Genomic DNA, 23,105 nt, shown 5'->3' with positions numbered 1-23,105 from the left:
GAGTGAAGATTAGTCGAAGAAAATTTTTAAAAAAACGTCAGATGAAAATTTTCACGATTTATCTGTTTGGCGTATAGTAGGCGGGATTTTTGTTCTCTATTACTCTTTTGCTTTTGCCTAAGCCCCCCCCCCCTCCCTCCTCCCGGCGATTACCTTTTATCTTTGGTTTCCATAATTCGAGCGTACCTGTTAACCTTCGGATTTATATCGGCAACTTCAGGGCCGGCTTCGCGCGTACAACGCGGACGGTATTCGCGCCTTGCCTCGCCCTTTATCCGTATCATTAATGACTCGACCTTTCGACTCTACCTTTCCATAATACTCTTGCACACTCTTTCTCCAATGACTGCCGCCTTTATTATGACTCTCTACACGTATGTGGCGCCGAGATATCACTATATCGCAACCTATTACAAGATACGATCCACGAAAATTCCATTGTTAAATTTATATACTTACAAAGCTTGTCGTCCAATGGAAGCCATTAAAGTGTATACATACATATAAAATGTTAGAATAAGAAAGCACATTTTTGTGTAACATCTTGGCGAGGTTCATGATCTCCACTATAAATATTTAGCTGAGCATCAGTTATATATGAATTATCCATAATGTAGAAACGGTTATCCGATAAAATGAACACCCGAGAAGCATAATATAATAATCGATAGAGGGTTCAAGCTGCACCTTCACATACATTACCTTACTTCTCCTCATCATATAACTATCCCTGGCACAGTCTACATTTTTACTTAGCTCATTATGATTTTTATTTTACCTTTATCTTCTTCTTCAGCACTTGCGCTTCACGGTCGAGGTGTTGTTGCAACAAGGTGTTAGATTAATTGTACGATTAAAACGTCGTAAATCAGCCAAGAGACGCCCACAACTCGCGTTCCAGACTCTCGTGCAAATCAACCGCTCTTTTATGTTGTATCTGTTCACTCTACTCATCCCTTATATTCTTCATTCCACAGCATCTGATTCAAAAGGGTTTACTTATCCGATGTCCATAAGCGTATATCTATAATGCAGCCCCTTCTATTCCCAACTATATGCCCGTATCATCATTTGCATCTTCTCATCTACCCTTTTTCTTTAGCTTTGATATCACTTCAAAAAATTTATCCCTCATGTTCCCACCTCAAAATTGGAATGCCGTAGGCCCCACAAGAGTTTCCCTCTCGATCATGCCGGCTTTTAGCAAAATTTATGGCCCGTCAAGCTCTTTTATCTCTTTCTCTTTTCTTTCATGCATTAGTACATAAGCCACACGCGCTCCATTGTACTCTACGCGAATGCAAACGCTTTCATCTATTTCTAGGAAAATCCCACTTAATTTTCAATCCCGTCCAATTCACGTGTACGACCATTGCGAGATATTAGATTTTCTATGATTCATTCTAACGTGTTTGGATAATACCTAAATACCGCATTAGATCAACAACTTTCACTCACAAATCCCAATCCGTTATCTTATACCAGAGATATAACGGCTTCAAATGTAACTAGCTTTATAATTAAATATGTTTTCTATGTTGAATATTTACATTTTTTTTTTTTATGGGAAATAGATTGATGTTACCTGGACTATATGAAAATTAATAGACGTTTGCAACAATTTTTTCAACTATTAGGTTTAAAAATATTGAGGAAACATTGGTAGAGGAAAATGAATAAAAAATGCAAACAATTGATATTTTCATTTTTCTTCATTAAAAAATATTTTTTTCCAAGCATCGCCTTTTATCAATGACAAAATATTTATATTACAATGTTCTTATGTTTACATTTATAATATATATGTTCAACAAGATAAGTTTGTATTAAATATTATTATAGATAATAGATAATACAATAATAAAGACAAAATTACATTTGATTTTGTTCATAATAATGCTTATATCCAATGATAGATTGATAATAAAGGTAAACATTTTTACAATAAAAAATTTACAGTCAATAATAATAATAATAATAACATAGTAAATATATCGTCATGACTTTGCTATACTAATAATGAAAAAATACAACTAATTTACTTTGGAAATGAATAATATTCATGTAGAAAAATAACAAAGGCAAGCTGGGAAAAAATAGTAAGCTTTTCATTAGCTCACGATAATCAGAACCTTGAGTATCGAGTAGAGTCAATAAATCGAAATAGACATCGACAAGTAACAATCTGCTGATTTTGACCTTGATATTGAGCAAGAAACTACGTTATTTACTCCTGTAAACGTTGTTACGTTTTTGCACTAAACATGTCTCCGGTTCAGCTAGTTACAATCATGGTAATGGACACATTACCACGAATTTGTAGTACTGAACGTATAAACTCATCCACTAAGTGCATTAAACAAGTACGCAGCTACGAAATACACTAATGGAGGTCTCAATAAGTTGGGAAAAAATCTTTTAATCACATATATAAAGGATAAGTCTCGTTAAAATCCAGCGTTGGTGGTAAGAGTGTGGATCGGAAGGTTGAATATATGCCGCTAATGCGACGGCTAACATTGCCTATCTAGTAAGTACATATCGTATCACGAGCAGTTTACGATCCCATTATGTAAACGTGTCGATTTAGTCGCACATCGTTTTAGTTAAGAGAATTTTAGTATCCCTCTTGTACATTAGACCTCCATGAAAGTGTATAACTGGTGATACTTGGAAATTTGATAGATATAAACCTCGCAAATTGAAATTCAAAACAAATAATCGTAAATGAAAAATTTAATTTTCACATAATTTGGCATACTCTTTCAGTTAATATAATTTTTTTTAAAAATGGTTTTTTTATTCAATTGGTAACATTGTTTTACGCATCATTTTTTTTTTTTAATCATAATTGATTTTTTTTTTCGTTTTATTTAATTTAAATATATCTCAAAAAATAAATAGTTAAACATTTTTTATAATTATCCTAATTCATTTCAATTACAAATTCAGGCACTCAAATTACAAATTTAAGAAAAGTCTTTTAGGGTTTTTTTGATTCTTTGTTATTTGTTATTATTGCTTAAAAATTCTTACATTTTTTTGAGCTTAAGCTCTTAATTCATTGGACAGTTTATCTGTAAGAATCATCGAATGAATTAAAGGATACGTTCTCTTGTATTATATTCTTATGGATACTATCAAAAAAATTGCACATTTATAAAACGTAATTCATATTATCTAAAACATTATAATTTTGAAGTGTAATATCAAGTGTTTGTTAATTATCAATCAAGGCAATTTTTAATCATTTCTACTTGCCAATCCTGTCACTTATTGAATCAGTTATTTATCTGACATTATAAATCAACATATAGTCACTTATTTATTTCAAGAGAATATTTTAAACTTATTAACAATCAACAAACAAAAACATTAATGTCTTGAATAAATTTTTATTTAACTTAATATCAGATAAATAACATTTAACAAACTATTTTTTTTATATTAAATATTTGCAATTTTAAATGCACATAATGTAAAAGGTTACTTATAAAAGAACTTAAAAAAAAACGATTAACGTAAAAGAATCAAAAAAGTCCTAAAAAAATTATCTTTAACAATAATTTTTACATTGAGCATTTTCGATTGTTATAAATAATCCTAATTAATTATTTATTTTGCTAAATGTGTATTTAAATTTTACAACGTCATTCATTACATTGACATTTTCATGAAAATGTTATTATTTTATATTCACCATCAATTATCAATCATTCATATTTTTCATTCGTGCGCGGAAAGAAGTATGAAGAGTTTCATTGATTTATTATAACATTAATTAGTAGGCAATAAATAGATTAATTACTTCACATGTGTGTTTATGTGAAAATCTAAGTTATTAATATTTTAAAAAACTGAAAATTTATACACTTTACAAGATTCAAGAATACGACTACGACCTTTGAAATTCACATAAATCTCATGTAAGCAGTGTACACGGAATTCGACATTTTCATTTCGCGTAACATGCATATGGAGCCTGTTTTTCGTTAGTACATCGTGAATCACGCGCTCAAAACAGGTCACGTATTCTCAATGCAAAATGATATATATATACATATACATACGTATATATATATATATATATATATATATATATATATGTATATATATATATTTTCTCACAGTGCACGAGATCTTTATCAAAGCGATTATTAAACACATAAATACATGTGGAAATATTCTTCAAAGTAAACAAAACCAATTGTATGTACAAAATTATCATTAAAAAATATGTAGATAGTTCAAAGCATTAGAGAAATTTTAATAAAAAATCTAATCTTTATCAGATCAAGGCATTAAAAATATAAGAAAAGTTTACATTAAATAAAAAAGAACTGAAAGTACATAATCTCTTGACGTTGATAAAACATAGCACATAAATAAATTAGCTTGATAGAAGATTATATATTAATTGAATTTTTAACTATTTGTCTTCACAAATTAAACACGTAAAATATTTTAAAAATTAAAAATAATGATAATTAATAACTATAATTGTATAATAACATAATAATTAAAATATTGGACGTACCAGAATCCCGAGCGAAATAATCGCAGTGTTAAAGCGACAAAATATCCTTAATAATTAATTAATAAATAGTTTAGTATGATTAATTAATTAACTGTTAATTAATTTTGCAAGTAAATAATTAAATAAATAACTCATTTGAGTTATGGTTCAATATTAAGGAGATTAGGTTTTTGTTAAATCGTTAATAAATCTTATAAATCGTTCATGGAACATACGCTTAATATATCATAGATATATGGATCCAAATCACCGGACCCTGCCAAATATTTATGCTCCTAAGGCGCCTTGTCGACGATCCAAAGTTTATCCTTTGGATTGTGACAAAGACGATCAAGCTGCAACGAATTGTTCCGCGCGCTTTAACCGCACTAGAGACCACTCAATCTATTTTGTCAAAGCATCATTTACTATTATTACTACTACTACTACTACTACTACTACTACTACTACTACTACTACTACTACTAGTACTACTATCTCGACGCTGTAGTCAACTCAGTCTCAGAGCAGTTGGCAAGGTCCAGTAAATATTTATAAAAAGTTTCTGCGAGTTTAATAAGAAGAAGGAAATAAAAAACTGCTTAAAATAAATTTCAAAATGTCATAAAATACAAAAAATTCTATAGGTGGATGAGAAGTTTTTTAAGCAGATCAACCTTCATAATTTAAATATTTGATCGCAGATAAATTGATAAATAGTAATAATAACCATTTGACAATATATAATCGCCGAAAATAGGCGTACAAGGAAAATACCCAACTGTAATTACATTTTTTCAAATAAATGCAACTACAGAGGATTTAAATGGTTAATAAAATTAGTAAAAACAATTTCATCAATCCAATCATTCTATAAAATATGTTAACGAATTATTTTTAGTATTATTAGTCATTTTATCTGTCTCAATTACTCATTAACATTACAATCACACATCATCTTTCTTGGATCTTTCCTTAACTGGAAAGAACCGGAAGCCCTTATTCAACTTGTCATTTTTCTTCGTATCATTATTCCAAAATGTGGAACAACAATCGAGCATTTCTCTTTTCAATGACATGAATGAAAGACACTCGAGAATCAATTTTCAAAGGCTATATGGATGGCAGAACTGGTAGACTAACCTCTGGCTTCGTTCTGTCTTCTTCATGATACCTTTCTTATAGTACTGACGAATACTGCGACTCAATTTGTCGTAGTTCATGGCCGGTCTATTTTTACGTTTGCCCCAAAGTCTTGCTACTCGCACTGAGTCCTCGATCTTAAAAACTCCTTTGGTGCGGTCTAGCCAACGTATACACGAGCCATGCAGTCCCGGGCTTTGGAGTAATTCTTTTAAAAACTGCCACAGATGAATATGAGAACCACCGTTGCGGATTTTTCCACCATCCGTGGACGTTTGAGTACTTCCTAAATCTTCATCTTCATCTGAAAAAAAAATTTTTTCATTATATTGACATCAGAGAGAATAATGATTAAAACAACTTTTAAAGAAAGCTTATTTATAATTTTAACTATTTAAATATCTGCTGTTATTTTTTTCAAATTAATAAAAAAAAAAGATAGTCGATAAAAATAATTAAAACCGGTTGTGTTTTTAAATAGTGCAATTTTAACAATCAACAGCTTATTTTGAAGTAGGTATTGATGAAATATAATATTAATTTCTTATTAATCATAAAAGTAGAAGCAATGAGAAAAAATCGCACCAAAAGGGATTATGAATTGCAAATTTGAAATTTCATTTTTTTTCTTCATTAAATATGCAAAATTTTTTATAATTTCTGCTCCAATTTATTTTTATTAATAAAAAAAAACAAATTTAAAAAAAAGTTTTTTCAATCTTATTATTATAATGAAACAAATGACTTATTAATTTCAGGATTGAAAAAAAAATTGTCTGGTATTAAAACGAGTACAATAACACAACAATAAATATTTATTATTTTTCACTAAATAAATCAGTCAATTATGGTAAAAAATTTACCACGTGTAATCGTGTGCATTCAGAAACTTTTGATGATAATTATTATTTTTTATTGAGTAAAAACTAAGGAATAATAATTTAATTAAAGATCTAATTTTTTTTGTAGTTAAAAAATCTAAATAATACCCAAGATACATGAACCGAGATTCATTAATAACTAATATGCTTCATTAATTCCGAATGAATTTTTTTTCTTCAAGTGCATTAAATTGTTCGTTTAATCTCCAATCAGATTGGTTAGAAGGGGTAATTACCATCGCTTAAATCTATGTTACATGACGGTGTTTCAACGCTATCAGGTACAGTGCTGGTCATGGATGAAGATGGACTGGGATCGCAGTTACTTGAAGGTTGAACAACATTGGTCGGACTCCAGGAAGCAGCTAAAGTATTTCTTGGCGATTCTTCTACAGCCGCTTTCCAAATCTCCAGCTGTGCATGTAGCATACTCCCGCACTGAAGAAAAAAAAATAAAAAAATATTTCAATTTATTCATGTACATATTGGCTTGTTGAAGATATTAAGTAGGCAAGTGTTTTTATTAGTTCTACGCAATTTTTACAGCCAGGTAAACCGATAGAATTTCGTTCGTTATCTTTCTTCCTTTCTTTCTCTTGCTCATCGAGTAAATATTAGCCTCACACCGCAAAGAGAAAGCAGCAACGCAACAAGCGATGGTTATGGTGACCTACTTGCCAGCACAGTCAACAGCAAGTAAGTACTCGAGACTTGGTCAGCCAATTGAACGTCACGTGCTGTCGGCAATGATGACGCACCTCTAGTACACATAAACATGGTCCAAGTATTGTAGAGAAAAAATTGATTTACAAATGCACTTATGATGCAATTATGCGAAAAATTTTATGTATAATGATGCCATCACATTCGATGCAATTTCAAACAGCTTAAGACACACCATCACAAATAGTGCATTTTGTCTTACGAAACACCATTAGCCATGGTGGAAAATATTCCTCTATAGGTTCGATCGTGATCTCGCAACTAGATCAACCGATCGCGCAACTTCAGCTTCGACGAACCGATCTCCGTGTTATACTAGAGAATTGAAATTAGCCAGTCATGTGTTGTACATCGAAATACTTGCGAAAGTGCATGATGAATGATTTGCAGATGAAGATTAAAGATATATGATACATCCTTATTTTGGATTATTCCCACAGATTTAGATTCACTGGCTATAAAATTAAACATCCAGTGTTTTTATTGCACTGTTGACATTGGCTACAACTTAATCAAAATGTTTTCTTGCTAAATCTAAATTAAATTTGGCTCTATTAAAATAGTTGTGTGTCTCAAATTTAGCTAAAATTCTATAATAATTTACCAAGGCTATATCGACAATTAATTTTCATTAAGCCCCGCTAAACATTTATTACTTACAAGTGATTGTAAATACCAGTCTGCCAATCGTCTTACGTAAATTCCTAGCAAATTCCAACGCCCCCATATGTTACTTCTCCCCACTTACTTGTACAAACATCTTAAAATTACAGGCCACGTATAGAATGATAACGACGTAAACGTTTTACGGGGAAATATACTAACGACGCACGTGGATTTCCGAGAAATTCACTTTCACCAGACTTTCCTTCCCAACCGAATCGCGCAATCAGTCGACATGGTTACTCTGGCCCTGTCCGAGACCGCGACGGCCAACCAGATCCGTTAGGTTCCGCAATCTCGTGGCGCCAACTCGATGAAACAAGAAAAAAAACTATATTATGACGCGATTAAAACGTCAATCGTGAAACTATGGAAATTTCTTTTACAATCCTTTAAATTACAATAATTTAATAATGATTAGAAAAATGATGATGCCTTACTTGAGGAGCACGATGACAAAAGTCTTCTTCTGTTAAAGATGCCAATGTTTCACCATCAATGTTAAAACTTTCCAGAGGAACTGAGGGTAATTGAAGTTGTCTCCTAGCCCACTGAACCCAAGCCGCAACATCTGAGGCACTCCAACGTCTTGGTTCTAGCACAAGAATAGTGTGAAAAATTATTTACAGTCAATTCATACATAATACGTAAACTTAAGTCTAACGTATGAATTAACGGACATCTAGAGAATCTTGTTCGCATTCTAGGTTAATACCTGATATTAAATAGTATGTAAATACAGAGCATTAAAACTCTTCAAATTAGATTAGAACTCTTGATACTCTCTAGAGACCGGAAACATTGACTGGATGCTGAATACCAGGGCCACTTAACGACCTTGGAACACACAAACGTTTGAGGTTTCGTAACTGCGTGGCATGACATGCCTTCGATGCTTCTATAACTTATTTCTTAGCGTGACATCATGCGACTTGTAGACCCATAGTGAGAAACCGGTCGGCAACGACAACTAGCCTCCGGCGAGGCAGCTTATGTGTCGATGAAAAAGGATAGAGGTAAAGAGAAATAAGAGTAAGAGATAGCAACATGGTGACAGGAACCCAGTGAGACAATTATAGGATTGAAAACAACTTTATAAAAATTTCCGATGCTTATTCAATACTAATTAGCTTCAAACAAGTAGATTAGACTATTCACACAGCTGGAGATCATCTTGATCATCATTATCATCACAATTAATTAAGTCTCCATTAGGATTCTAGACGAAGAAAAAATGATAATTTTTTTTATTTATTACTATCATCATTCATTAACCTTCTCTTGTTCATCGATCAGATCATCAATGAGGTCAATTTTTATTCTAGATTTTTTACTGATGACTAAGTTTAATAAAAACTCACCTGGATGGATGCCAAGCGCAACACAGGTATTATCAAAGTCCTTCTGAAGTTGTTGAATGGCAAGACTAAGGACAGGTTCTATCTGTTCTCTAGCAAGATCTCCGACACATTCTCCACTTTCCATATCTTCCACAAAACCAGTGCCAACACCCCCAAGATCGACAGGTCTCAAATTATATTTTCTTTGAAAACTTGTATCTCGTAAAACCTCACGTAATAATTGATGATCACTTTTCGAGCTTTCCTTGTTAAATATTTCAGATTTGCAATCAAGTGAATTATTATTTGATATTTTCCGGTTAGTTGAATAAGACTCGTCGTCTTGGATCTCTATTTTAGGTATTAATAAAGGACTTTTATTTAAATTTCCTTCATCCTTAATGTTTGTATCCTTGGTGTTGAATAAAAGAGTTCGAAGGGGAGAATTGTCCGTGTCTGGAGCTGGAGAAGCTTGAGGGGAACTAATTGATTGTGGCTCTTCTTTGAAAAGAATTTCCTTTAACAAAGGACTTGTTTCCTCACGTTTTGGAAAGAAATCTGTATCCAGAGAATTGTAAATGTCTTCCTCAGACCTTGGAGGTGTACAAGGCACCGTGCAGTCAGTGGAATCTTCTTTGTAACCCAGACTTTCAGCTAAAAGTCTGTAACAAAATAACCCAACATAAATGAAAATTTTTTTGTTGTTTTACAAAACAAAAAAAAATTAAAAAAAACCAAATTCATTAAGTATCTACTATGACCTTACCTGGATTCTTGAAGAATAGCAAGCAAATCTAGACTTTTTTCTCTCTTTACTGGTTGTTTAGCTGCAGGCTCTGGACTCGTAGGATACAAATGAGCACTTTGAGGACTATGAGGAACGTAATAAGGACTACTGGGATATCCAGGAGATGCTTCACGTAAATAATTTGGTGACAATTCTCCTGTCAAACCAGGATACGGTGGACTAGGGTAGGTTGTTGGTGACCCAGGTCTTGGTGAAATCACTTCTTGCTTTATCTGGGTTGGTTTGAGGGTTGTTTGCGAATTCGACGAATTGTAGTCATTTGGTAATAATGACAAGTCAAATTGAAAAGTCGTGTAATCAAAAGAAGGCGAGAAGCCTGCGGCAGTAGGCACCGTTTGTGGCATCTAAAAATAAAAACAAAAAATGGTTTTAATAAACTTCAAATGATTTGAAACTGAGGAATATTATGACTTTTTGATTATTTTTCATCTACTGGTTCTCACGTATTCCAAGGCATTGTTTGTAGCTTATATGAGTAAAAGACGTGAGACGGTAAAACGCGTTAACAATATCTGTCATCATTAAAATCAACCCTCTGCACTCTGGCAGCATCCCTCAGGCAAACACTGACGGCATACGGTTCACAGAACAGCCAAAACACTTTCACCAGGTTGAAGATGAAATAGAGTGTATATAGAGGTAGAAGTGAGATAGATGAATCTCCGGGCCGTTTATCTTCGCGCGTGTGTTTATTGCCCGTCGTGTGCTTGACCTCGCATCAGTTTGTTACGCTTTGTAAGCCCATTATAGCGTTCCCAAGTGCATCTTGGATACGCTGAGGCGGGGTTGTAGTCTGACATCTTGACGTAGTGCATCGCAAAGGTCGGCGCGAAATAAACGATTATGCTCTTTTTCTCTCGCTACGGACTTTTAGAACCCAACGAGATCTCCAAGCAAAGTCATTCGATATTGAATGAATAGAGAGATATGACATGAGGCTTCTCTTAACAACAAAATCATTTAAGTTATTGGTGTGTACATATGTAAATTTGTATGTACTTGTGTATAGTTGTTGTATAATAAATAAGAGAAAATATGTCGGAGATTTAAAAATTGTATTTCAATTTAAACATGTCAATTTTAATTGAGAGGTGAACCGTCTGCGGTTAAGTCAAGCGGTGAAAAAGATTATAAAAGAGAGAGAGAGAGAGAGAGAATAAGAGCGATTCATCGACCAGGTGGTGTGTAGTGTGTTTGCTTGAGTCCAAACATCTAGAAATATATACGACTTTGTTGAGAATATATCACTCAAACGTTTATATCCCATACGATGTTTGTTTTTACAAAACATTTGTGTACCCTGGGAATTTACGCTAGCGCACATGATACCCCGTGAGATTTTCTCTTAGAACTTCCAGCATTCATTTGATGTAAATTCAGATCATTCAATCCCTCACATATTTTATTGCTGACGTACAGAAAAGATGATGGTGGCAATTTTGCCATCGATAAATTCAATTTTGTATGTGCCTCCATTATAATACTACCTCGTACATTTCGCAACTTAACGATCCAGCAGACAAGGAATCCGCAACAATCGGGGCAAGAAAATGGATAAGAAGCTAACGGCCATAGAGATAGGACTGTCAGAGCTATATAATAGGCTTGTATGTAGAAATATATATACTGCCGGGTAAAGTACAGATACTTGCTTTACTATTCTTAAGGGCCTATGAAAGATATCTTATTGTAAAAAATGTTAATGTATGCTGACAATGGGTTTATCTGTATTGGACATGATTGATATTTTTTTCTTAATACCAAAATAATATCATTATTTAGATGATTTTTATTTTTTTCAACTAAAACTATTGTATTGTATTATTATTATTACTTTCACTTTAATTTTTCAAACATTTTTTAATCTTAAATATCAGTTTTGTACATGATAATAATTCACAAGAATTAATTGAGAAAAAGTTAATGATAAAAATTTCATTTAAAAAATAAAAAAAATAGTTAAGTCTTACATTATTTAACAGTTTAATAGTTGATACTTTCCAATTAAGGTAACTAGAAATTTCTCTGAGAGTAGATTCTTATTATTGATTATAATTCAATTCAGCAGATGTCAACAAACCTAAAAGTTTTAATTCTTACAGAAATTTTTACAGAACAAATGTAATTCTATTGTATTATAAAAAGATTATTTCATAGTATACGAAAAAAATTATTAAATGACTTAAGTAAAAATTTGCATAACATTTGTTATTATTGTTGAACATACATAACACTCACATTACACTAGTCTAAAAGTTCAATTCACTGCCAATTTAAAGCTCTATCAAAGTCTCTTAAAGCTCTATCACCAGACAATGCATCGAAACTCAATGCCCAAATTTATCAAACCTTATTCTCCACCGGTCTACCATACATACCCTGACCAACTTGATTCAATATACATAATGTCTTTTATATCATAAAAGTTCGAGGATTGCAAAATTAGTGGATACAAATGTTTCATGTCGGTTCGTCGACCTCCAGAGAACGATGAGGTTCAAGGACCATGAGTTTGCTGATTTATTGACACTGGGGGCTTGTTACAACGCGCGTGTAAGCCTCCTAATTGTCTGTGACGTCATATTATCCCAGTCAGACTGAACGATATTCACTTCTACCCTGTCTGCATGACAATTTAGTAAACTTAACCGATTGAACATGTTTCACAGTGTTGATACTGTCCTGCCTATGTATTGCTATTTTTCTATTTTTACGACGTAATTAAGAGAATAAATGATGATTATTTTCCGCATTTTTGGTATCTGCCCCTAGCTCTTCTCCACCTCTTGTCTCATCCCAGCATCAACAATAAATACGTGAGGTGAACTTCAAAAGATGACTAAACCTATCGGACGTTGTGGAATGTTAAACTGTTCTTGATGTGCACTGTCGTCTTCAAGGTCTTTACAAGATTTCGCGAGTGTTGGTGTTATTGTTTCTTATTCTTTTTTTCTCTCTTGAGTCACAAAAAAAAAATGAAGAAAAGAAGAGGTTAAAGTTCTTATCATGGATGAGCTTCCATTAACATCGTTGTTGTTCTTTCATTTAAGAAAGCCCGTGAGAAAATGAATTCTTAGCAAGAAGGAAAAAAAACCTTCTTTATCTTTTTAATCGATATATAATTGTAATTGTATAATGATAATATTTTTATACTTATTTAAGAATAATTCCAAACCAATACTAACTGCGAAATATGTCCATTTCTTCTTTTTTATCATCCACTTATCTTGTTAATTTTTTTTATAGCATTAATATTGCATTCATTACTCGATTCCTCATCAACTTGTTCAAACAAATCAAGTCGTTTCTATGATAATAATGATAATGATGAAAGCTCAAAAACGCAATAGAAAAAATTAGCACTTCTTTACTAACGCACGTGAAGTTCTTACAACCGCGGAACATAATCACTCGCATATTATCCGATCCGTTACATTGATCAACAGCGTAAACGACTATAGCGATTACTATCACTAACGATTTACATGGCCAACGGATTGTCGTGTACCATTAGCCCTATGTATCGATCGTATAATATTCAAAGTAAAAAATACATCGCTTTATTTATAAGTAATTAAAAAGTTAAATAAAAATATCTTTTAATATCCCTGATAATAAATTGATGATGAAACATCTTAAATATGTAGAGCCGCCATGACAGTTATGTAGCGTTTAATATCGTGTTAGCATCCAAGAAATCCTACATTTTCCCTCTCTATTCAATGAACAAATGATTCAGAATAAGGACTTGAGTTTTTTTACTTGCTCGAGGTCAATCTTCACGTTGTATATAGAATTCAACGAATCTAGTCTTTCTCTTATTCTTCAACGACTTTATCTCTGTCTCCTATATTTTATTCTTTCTTCTCGCACCTTCACTGTTAGATCGAGTTTTATTCTGACAGATAAAGCCTCAGGACTACTTGATGACAGGATCTCGTTTGTCAGTACAAAAGACAGGGTTTTAAAGACTGATTTAATCGTTATTTTTTTATGCTGTATCATCTTTTGCATTAATTAATTTTGCCAGGAATATTCTCATTAAGTACTTGGTGTTTTTTCTGAAAATCTTTTAATGGTGAATCGAGGTAAGGATTTTTCTATGAGTTAGTAATAGAGTTTATTTATGGAGAATAAATAATGTAATTGAATATGATGAAATTAATTTAGTATTAATGATTGATGAAGGAATGATTGAAATGTGAGTCTAATGGAATTAAATGATTTTTTTTAATGACGATATGATAGCTACTAATGAAGCTTACAGATTAAATTTAATAATGTAAAAATACAATCTGAACTGATTGATAGAACTTTATTGAGAAAATGAAGCTTTTTTGTTATTAGAAAATTTGTTGAAATATAGCTTCGAATTATTTGAAATTTATTATCATTAAATGGATTAAATCTTTGATGAATATTTTAAAGGAATTGGCAAATTCAATCGAGATATTTTTGAAATGTTTAATTGATGAACATTTTCATTCAAAACAGAAATATAAATAAAAGCAGAAAACTAAATAAATATGAATATAAGAATGACAAAATATTTAAAGAATATTAAAATTGTATCTTCTGTTATAATCCTAATGAAGCTAAACATTGTTATTGGCTACTATAAAGATCAATATTCACCTTCTATTTATAATATATTTTTATTCAATTTTTATTCTCAGTTTATACTCTTTCAACATTTATCTACCCAACAATCCATGAAATCATCATAATTATAATAAATTCCATTCTTAGCACAAAATAAATGATAACTCTTCAAATTTAGTTGCTTGTATATGTTCATAAAATGTCACGAGTTTCATCATCCAATTCAGCAGGTTAAAAAAAATCTGTATACACATAAGCACACAACAATATATCACTTCTATTTTAAAATCTCTTGACTGGTATACTTATTGTAGATAATAGCTGAACGTTGCAATGACAATCGTATAAGACGAACTTTAGTACGACAGTTTAAGATTTGCCATAATGTGTGGGCGATCGACGATTCTGCGACACTTTGTTTTGTACCATTGCTGCTCATTTCGCGCTCTTATTCTCTTTTTATATTTCAATAACAACGGAAGGTGTCCATACTAGGCAATGCTCCTGCAATCATTTTACGTCGATATTTGTGCGCCTTGTAAACATCTATAGACCCTTTTACACTTGAAAGACCAAAAAAGAAATATCAAATGCGAAGCGAGAACATCGAAATACCACGATTATTTGTCCATCGTTTCTCATGCCATTATATTGTGCAACCAGCATTACAATTTAGTTCATTTTATTATGATACTCCTAAAGTGCGGGCTGCACATGTTACAGATATCATTTTTATGGAACTTTTTACATTCAAAGAAATTGAAGGAAGAAAGAAAAAAAATTATTTTTATGTCAAAGACTCGATGTATAATAAAATTCAATTACGTTTCAGTTCCGCGTTTATTGTAATCTTAAAAGGGTGAGGCAAGTACCTACTACGTTATTCAGTAGCTCACACATTATACTATCTATTCTAGAGCGAGTATATTATATATACGTAAAACATGATGTTGAAGTCGAGACAATACGCATTGGACGAGTCAAAAGACATGTCCTATCTTGCACCACTTATCGTAGCTCTATAATAACCGACGCCGATCGTAAAGTCTCTCATTTTGTCTCCCTCATGTATCTCAGTTGAACGCGAGTTCGAGCGCATTTCACTACGCGTGTGGGCGATCGCCGCTCCTCGCTCGCACGATTCGAATGCAAGCAATTCGAAACGCGCATGGGTGCGCGAGAATTGCTTTAGCTCGAGAAATTGTTCAGTGGACATACACACACTAATCATTTTTTAAATATCTACAACAATTGTTTCTAAACCTTTTTATGAATTAATGATAATTTTAGAAAAATATGAATTTTTTTAACCGGTATTGATAATGGTTATGGATTATTCATGAGTGATCCATTATAAATAATGAACTATAAACTGTGAGTAATAATCGTAATGATAATGTACAACAATTAATCTACTATAATCAAACGATAGTCATATTGATGGATTCAACTCATTTCTAGTTTGTTTTTAGTATCAAAGAACGTTCTTTGCTACAAAAAGTGATCAAATATTAATTTTAAACACTTTTTTATACAATTGAAATGTTATTGAATATTAAACTTTTATTAAATTATCTTGATTTATTAGAAAGTTTATAGCTGAAAGACGTAAACATTATCAAAGTAAAATAATGGTTTTCTGTAAGATAAACATCTATTATTATTATTGTTATTATTATTATTATCTTAACAATAATTAGTAGAATACTCGACTGGATGGTTTATTCTAATATAAGAATAAAAAAGATAATCGAAGAGATAAGAGGAGTCATTCAAATCTAAAACCAGAAAATTGTGATTTATTAAGATACTAGAACTATTAATTTTATAGACCATTACAAATTATGTGATTATCATGATTAAAATTCTGCAATTAAAGTAATAAACATTAGTGAGACAATGTATGCTATGTGAAAATTGTTGAGATTCGATTAAATACATCATTATAATTACGTCCACAAGCTTGGAGTTAGAGTGGAACGTTCCGACTAAATAAGGAAAATATAGAGCATTAAAGTGGGAGCTGGACGTCTGACGATTACATGACTGTTCTACTGCCAACGAAATACGTACATTGCTAACACAGATAAAATACTTGGCTCGTCAGTCTGACAGAGTTTATATCTAGAGTATTCTGAAGTTCAGTACACCATAAAGTTCTCTACATTATCCAAGTTGTGATATTACAATTTTTCTCTGGTTAATTGATGCTTATTTTACAACTATTTTACAAAATTATAATTGAGTTCATAGAATATTATTAATTACAGTTTTAATTAATGACTAAGTGAACTTAAATTATTCTATATATTATATTAACAAAGTGATTGAATTGCTAATGACCTTTCATTTTTATCAATGGTAACTGACTACCTTAATTCAAATCACTATTATATTGAATAATAAAATTAAAAAAAAAAAATAATAATTCGAATGCGAACAAATAAAAAACGGACTTCCCGCTGGGAGAAGAGTGGAAAGCGAGTAAGACAAATAAATAGGCAGTTGTGATAGCGTAAATAGTAACATAATACTACATAATGGGGGCATAACGTGCCACGGTAATGACCCACGTGCATCACCACGTCGAGTTACATTGAGCCTTTGTCCAACAAGCGAAAAACTTTCAGTTTTGTTATGTTTAATGTAACGCTCTTATATGTTTTATGAACTCGGTGTACACACTACTGGATGTTATTCTTCGTCTTTTAACAGAGAACAATGAAGTCGGAAGTTCAAGAGGTTAAAATATCTAGATAATATTTAATTTAATTTATTTAAACAGATAATATTATTTTGAGATAACATATGACTTTTTATGGCTTTTCTTAGTTGTTATAATGCATTTTTTTTGTAAACTTTACCATCAATAGACGATTATGAATGCCGTTCAAAGAGTTCAATCATTTGTTTCTTTTCAATTATTCAACATAAATGTTAAAAAAAATTCCATTCTTTAAATGCATTGTGTGTGAAGTTGCAATAAATTTTTTATCAAATTTATAAAAACTGAAATTAATTAATAGAAAAAAGTGAGATAATTTATAATTGATAAATTATTATAGAAAGTATTGACATTACTATATCCTAACATTTAATCTATCTACCTATAAACAACCTTAGCCTACCGTTATAAAATTCCTCTCTTATTATAATTAAATCAAAGAGTAAGTGTTAAATACTTATTTTGTCATCCAGTCTATTGGATTATACAAAGAGATATTATTCTGAGGCTATTAATAGTTATGGTAATGAATACTTAACTTCACCATTGTCGTCATTTACTCTACTTGCTTTTATTTGCGAATACTCAGAAGAACGTCCTACCTCTACTATACGCACCATGTGAAGGCGTTAAGGCCGAGCTTTGCATAATCGAACGATTCAATTCTCTTGAAGCAATTTAACAATAAATTGTTCATTTACGAATTTGTTTCAAATATTATTGATTGTTTTATTCATAAAAATAACATTATTATTGAAGTCAAAAGGTTCAAAGATTCATTGCCGATATTTATATATGTATATATCTTATACAATCAAAAAAATGTTATAATTTTTTTTTAAAGATCCATGCTTTTTTATTCGCATTAAAGATGATAAAAATTCAAATAATTTTATAAGAAAATTTTAATTAATGCTCATGTTTACATTATTTGTACAATCAACTGTCCCTGGGGGTTCTATGTTATTTGTTATTCAATTATTAAAATTATTCGCAGAAGGTCAAAATATCCAAAATAATTAGTAGCTTTATAATAATAAAATAATTAATAGTTGATGCTTTAATGCCCACAGCTGATTCAGTAGACAATAAATTTTATTCACACGGAATCATAGCTATTTTTAGTTTTACTTAGGAGATTGATTCTTAAAAATTATTATTACAATAATTGGTAACTTTTACAATAATAAATAAATAATAAATAAATAAATATAATGAATAAATTAATGTCTCAAGAGAAAATTTTACTTTCAATTATTCCACATTTTTCCCTTATCTAGTGATTTATCGTAACTTTGTAAAATAATAAATGAACAAAAAATTAATAATTATTAGATAAAAAAATTTTTTTTTATCTATTTGTTATTGTAATGAAATAGTTTATCATACTGAATGGTTTTAAAATGCAATTAGGGGTAATTATAAAGCAATAATAGTAATTGTAAATGAAAAAAATTATATATATATATATATATATATATATATATATATGTAAAATGATAATATCATAAATAGTTGGAAAGTCAACATATACTTGAAATGGTTTTTTTCCTTCTTCCTTTTTTTCATTAACAGCAAACGTGTGTGAGACAGAGATCGAGGTAGGAAGTTGCTTGAGAGACCGCGATTTGGAAAACCCGTTGAGCCGGCCTTGAAGGTTGCCAACTCGTGGCCAATGGCCAGTAGGTGAACTGTATATAACAAAGAGAGAGAGAGAGAGAGACGAGACGATGACGCAAAGGAGAGAGTGACTTGAAAATTCCAAAGTGCGTATCCAACGAAAACAGAAGGTGAGAAGGACAACATACGTATATATCTCATTGGACTTGGAGAAAAAAATAAAACTTAAAAAAAGAAAGGAAAGGAGAAAAGATGTTAAAAATAAACCAGAGACTCCAGTTACTCGAAGAGTTGGCCAACTACGAGTATATAAAGAATGCAAAAGAAAATAATAGAGTATAAAACTCATGAGATATATGTATATTAGCGACAGTTATGTATCCAACAGATACAGGAAGAATGGCAACATACATCTTTCGCTTCAAATACTCTACTCAACAGAGAGAAAATAACAGAAAGAGTCTTATTTTCATACCGCAATTTATCCTGTGAATTATTCATCGCTTATAAAGTAATCTGTTTTTTCAAGTATCGTGTAATACATCTAATAAGCAACAATAAAAGTGACTACGAATCAAGTTTTACACATTAAATGCTATTATAAACACCAAATATACTGTTAAAAGACCATCCATTTAAAGGTTTTTTTTATATTTTTCTTTTTACATATAATCAAATTTTATTATAAATTATCTTTTATTTAACATGCTACTTGCTAAAAAAATTCAAGAGTATCTCAATTTATCCTTTGTGATATTATCAATAGTTTCCTTTCGATGGTGACACCGTAACACACTTTTAATATCTTTCAAAAATTTTCCAATCAATCCTTTCGAAAAGAAGCAATAAAACACATTATTCAACATTGTTTTTCTCTTTAAAAAATAAAAAAAAAGATGAATTTATAATGTTAGTTAAAAGTATTGTTAAAAAGAGTTTAATAATGTTATGATTATTATTGTATACCTGTATTGAGTGTTTTCCGAATAACCCGGAAGTTGTAAAAATATATTGTTGAACAAAACATGTTTATGTTTTGACTGATGATTTATGAAGGGTGTAAACTGCACTATTGAAAAGGATCGTACGGAATTACACTCATGAAAATGCTTACGGACATGATTGAAGAAGTTAAGTACATGGATTGGATAGTAAAGCGAATATAGTCATTATTTTATAATACATTCACATAACTTGTACAGTCAAAGATATTTTGCGATTCATTTATATAAATACATAGAACTCCTTTTTTCATGTAGAGTAACATTAAAACGCCGTCGGCATATTTTATTCCTCGACTTATGCATAATTCAGTGGTACATCGCGGTACTGTATCTTGCATACGCGAGCGTAAGTATACAAGTGAGATTGAGTGCAGATTATGCTAGTAAAATTTTCAAACAAAAAGATAAAAATGATTTTTCAACTGGTTTGTTCATGTTATAATTCAATTTTCGCGACTAAATTGAATGTATTAGTGACAGTATTGTTAAATATATTATCCTATTATTTCTATAAATATTTCACTTTAAAATAAATACAGTTAAAGTATTATTTTTTCCATGGAAATAATATGTGCAAACCCTCTGGGAAAATCAGTGGCTCGATTTTTTCATAAAAAATCTCAAAAATTTTTAAATTAACAATTGAAAATATTTTTTACAATTTAAAATGAAATTTTACTATAACAATGACTGTAAGACTTTGTTGCCAAATTTTTTTTGAGATTTGAAAAAAATAGATACCATTAAAAAATATGAAAATCATAAAAATTAAATAGACTGTTTGAATAAATAAATATTAAAAATAGACATAATTCCTGAAAGCATGTAAATGTGCAAAAATGTGGCCTTTTACACCTCTAAAATAAAATTAAACGCTGGACATCGGTGAGTTTAATGCTTGTAGTCTCTCTAGAAGCATCAAATGGCATTGGATATTATAATGGATTCAAACTAAGGGTTTGTATTGAGATATCAGTATAGAGGCTGGTACCAGTAATGGCCTTTTGCTTCCGAGAACACACTCCCTCCTCTTATAACACAAGCAGATAGATATGCGCATTGCAGTTGGCCTCTGCAAGGATCAGGGTGGCCCTGCACTCTATTTACTCTCTTTTACCCTCTTACCCAGAGCCTTACCGTCCTCCTTACTGTATACCCAAGACTCTCATATCCAATACCCACATACCCACATACCCAATACCCGCGACAAGGCATTTAAATTTATGTCCTGGCATCCGCGACTGTCTTGAATGCAACGCAAACCGAAGCGCATTCGATGTAACTACACAAAATAGAATATATAAAATTCATAAGCCACTGGAGGTCGATCGTATCCGGAATATTTGTAAATGGAATAATAATACTTGTATATATCTTGTTGTGGGACCTATATTTAAACATTATATTACCAATAAATTTTTACCAAAAATAACATTTCTGTTGACAAAAATAAAATCAATTTTTTTACAATCATCTTTTAAATGGTAATGTTTGTAGATAAATTCTTTTATAATACAAGAATTGTTTCATTTGTCTTTCGTTTCATGGCTAAAGGGTTTCAAGAAATTGTTTAGGAAATATTCAGTCACATACAGAAGGAAATAGAAAACATTAACATTATTTTACAGTATAGTTATTATCAAGGTTTTATTTTTAAAAATTTATTCTTTAGTGCCATTTTCAAAGAATTAATATTAGATAAATTTTGTTAAAAATTTTTAAGTTTATTTAAACACGAAATTATATTATCGTGAATACAAATAAGCAATTGTATTTCATAAAGAGACATTACTTCTTAACTGAGATTTTAATGAATTTATAGTATTTTCGATAAAAAATTAAGTGTTTTTGACTAGACACTGAAATATTAAATTCAATCTAAATAATATTAAATAATAATTTGTAAATTTTTTTTATAAATTACAATTCATTTAATTAATTCACTTATAACGGAATGAAAATCAAATGGATGACGTCATAATAACATATTTGGAATGATTAAATTATACTCTTTTACTTAAAGTTACCTGCATCGATAAGATAATAATTTGATTCAAAAAAATGTCATGAAATTGTATAATATTTTAATTTTAAAATTTTTTCTGTAATACAATTTTTCATATTTTATTATACATTGATTATAAAACAGATAAGGATAATGAAAAATGGATATTACACAGGCTATCAATATTATTTATTAACTCATACAAAAGTTAATGAGGAGATAACGTAAAATATAAGGATCAATTAAATAATACAATAACAAATTATGTAAATTGATTATATCATAATATTGTAAATATTTAGAAAAAAAGTTAAACATTTCTATAAATAATTTTGTTCATTTAACAAGTTACCGTATCGATACTTGTAATTAATATTTTATATAAAAGCCTTGAAGATAGATAATGTCAAGATTATCATTTAGATTCAATAAGATGATGGTACAAAAAATCAATTAATTATTTTTCGACGATAAAAGTTTTAGCAAAAAAAATAATCTGTTAATGTTATCTTGTGCATAAATATCAGATGCTTCTTGTGAATTCTTTTAACGTAAAAATAATTATGTAATCAAGTTTTTAGAATATGGAATCTCTAAACTGCTTCTCTCATAGTTCATAAATGAACAAACATTGATAATCAAAATAATCTTTTAAAGTAAATAAGTAACTGTAAATGTTTATTATCGTATAAGACTAAAATCTATTTCTACACATCAAATCGAGACATATCAATGAATTTTTTTTTTCAGATGAAACATCGTTCAATTGAAGTGGTAGAGTTCGAATTGTTTGCACAGCAATGTAGTTTATGAGTAGATTAACTGATTGCAATATAGCTCATTTTATTTAAGAGTTCGATTTACCAGAGTGGTTCTCAGGTATGTTTGATGATAATCCTGTCATCAGCCCAAACCACAGCCAGTGTAGCAATCTTGACTAGCATCTTTCATGTACTTTTCTGCGATTATTGTACTGGATATATTGAAGTATATTATATAATTAATATTTGAGCAAACTAAAATTTTATTATTAAAACAAAAAAGATATATGGATAAACATAATTTTCGACCTTTT

The 23,105-nt window shown here is 30.6% G+C and overlaps 1 protein-coding gene across 1 annotated transcript in view; it reads right to left on the bottom strand.

Moving 5' to 3' along the window:
* Positions 1 to 5,540: 5,540 nt before the first annotated feature.
* Ets98B (DNA-binding protein Ets98B) overlaps positions 5,541 to 23,105 on the bottom strand; it is a 31,431-nt gene continuing 13,866 nt past the window's right edge. The window contains exons 2-6 of the mRNA XM_035096179.1: positions 10,033 to 10,418; positions 9,288 to 9,928; positions 8,367 to 8,521; positions 6,777 to 6,978; positions 5,541 to 5,963 (exon numbers count right to left, since the gene is read on the bottom strand). Coding sequence (XP_034952070.1) covers positions 5,623 to 5,963; positions 6,777 to 6,978; positions 8,367 to 8,521; positions 9,288 to 9,928; positions 10,033 to 10,418 — 1,725 coding nt within the window. The 3' untranslated portion in view covers positions 5,541 to 5,622. The remainder of the gene's footprint in view (positions 5,964 to 6,776; positions 6,979 to 8,366; positions 8,522 to 9,287; positions 9,929 to 10,032; positions 10,419 to 23,105) is intronic.

Source organism: Chelonus insularis, unplaced genomic scaffold (genome assembly GCF_013357705.1).
Source record: "Chelonus insularis isolate UGA/USDA-ARS -01 unplaced genomic scaffold, ASM1335770v1 contig_116_pilon, whole genome shotgun sequence".
In the NCBI taxonomy this organism is placed as follows: Eukaryota; Metazoa; Arthropoda; class Insecta; order Hymenoptera; family Braconidae; genus Chelonus; species Chelonus insularis.
This window is presented reverse-complemented; position numbering and strand designations above follow the sequence as displayed.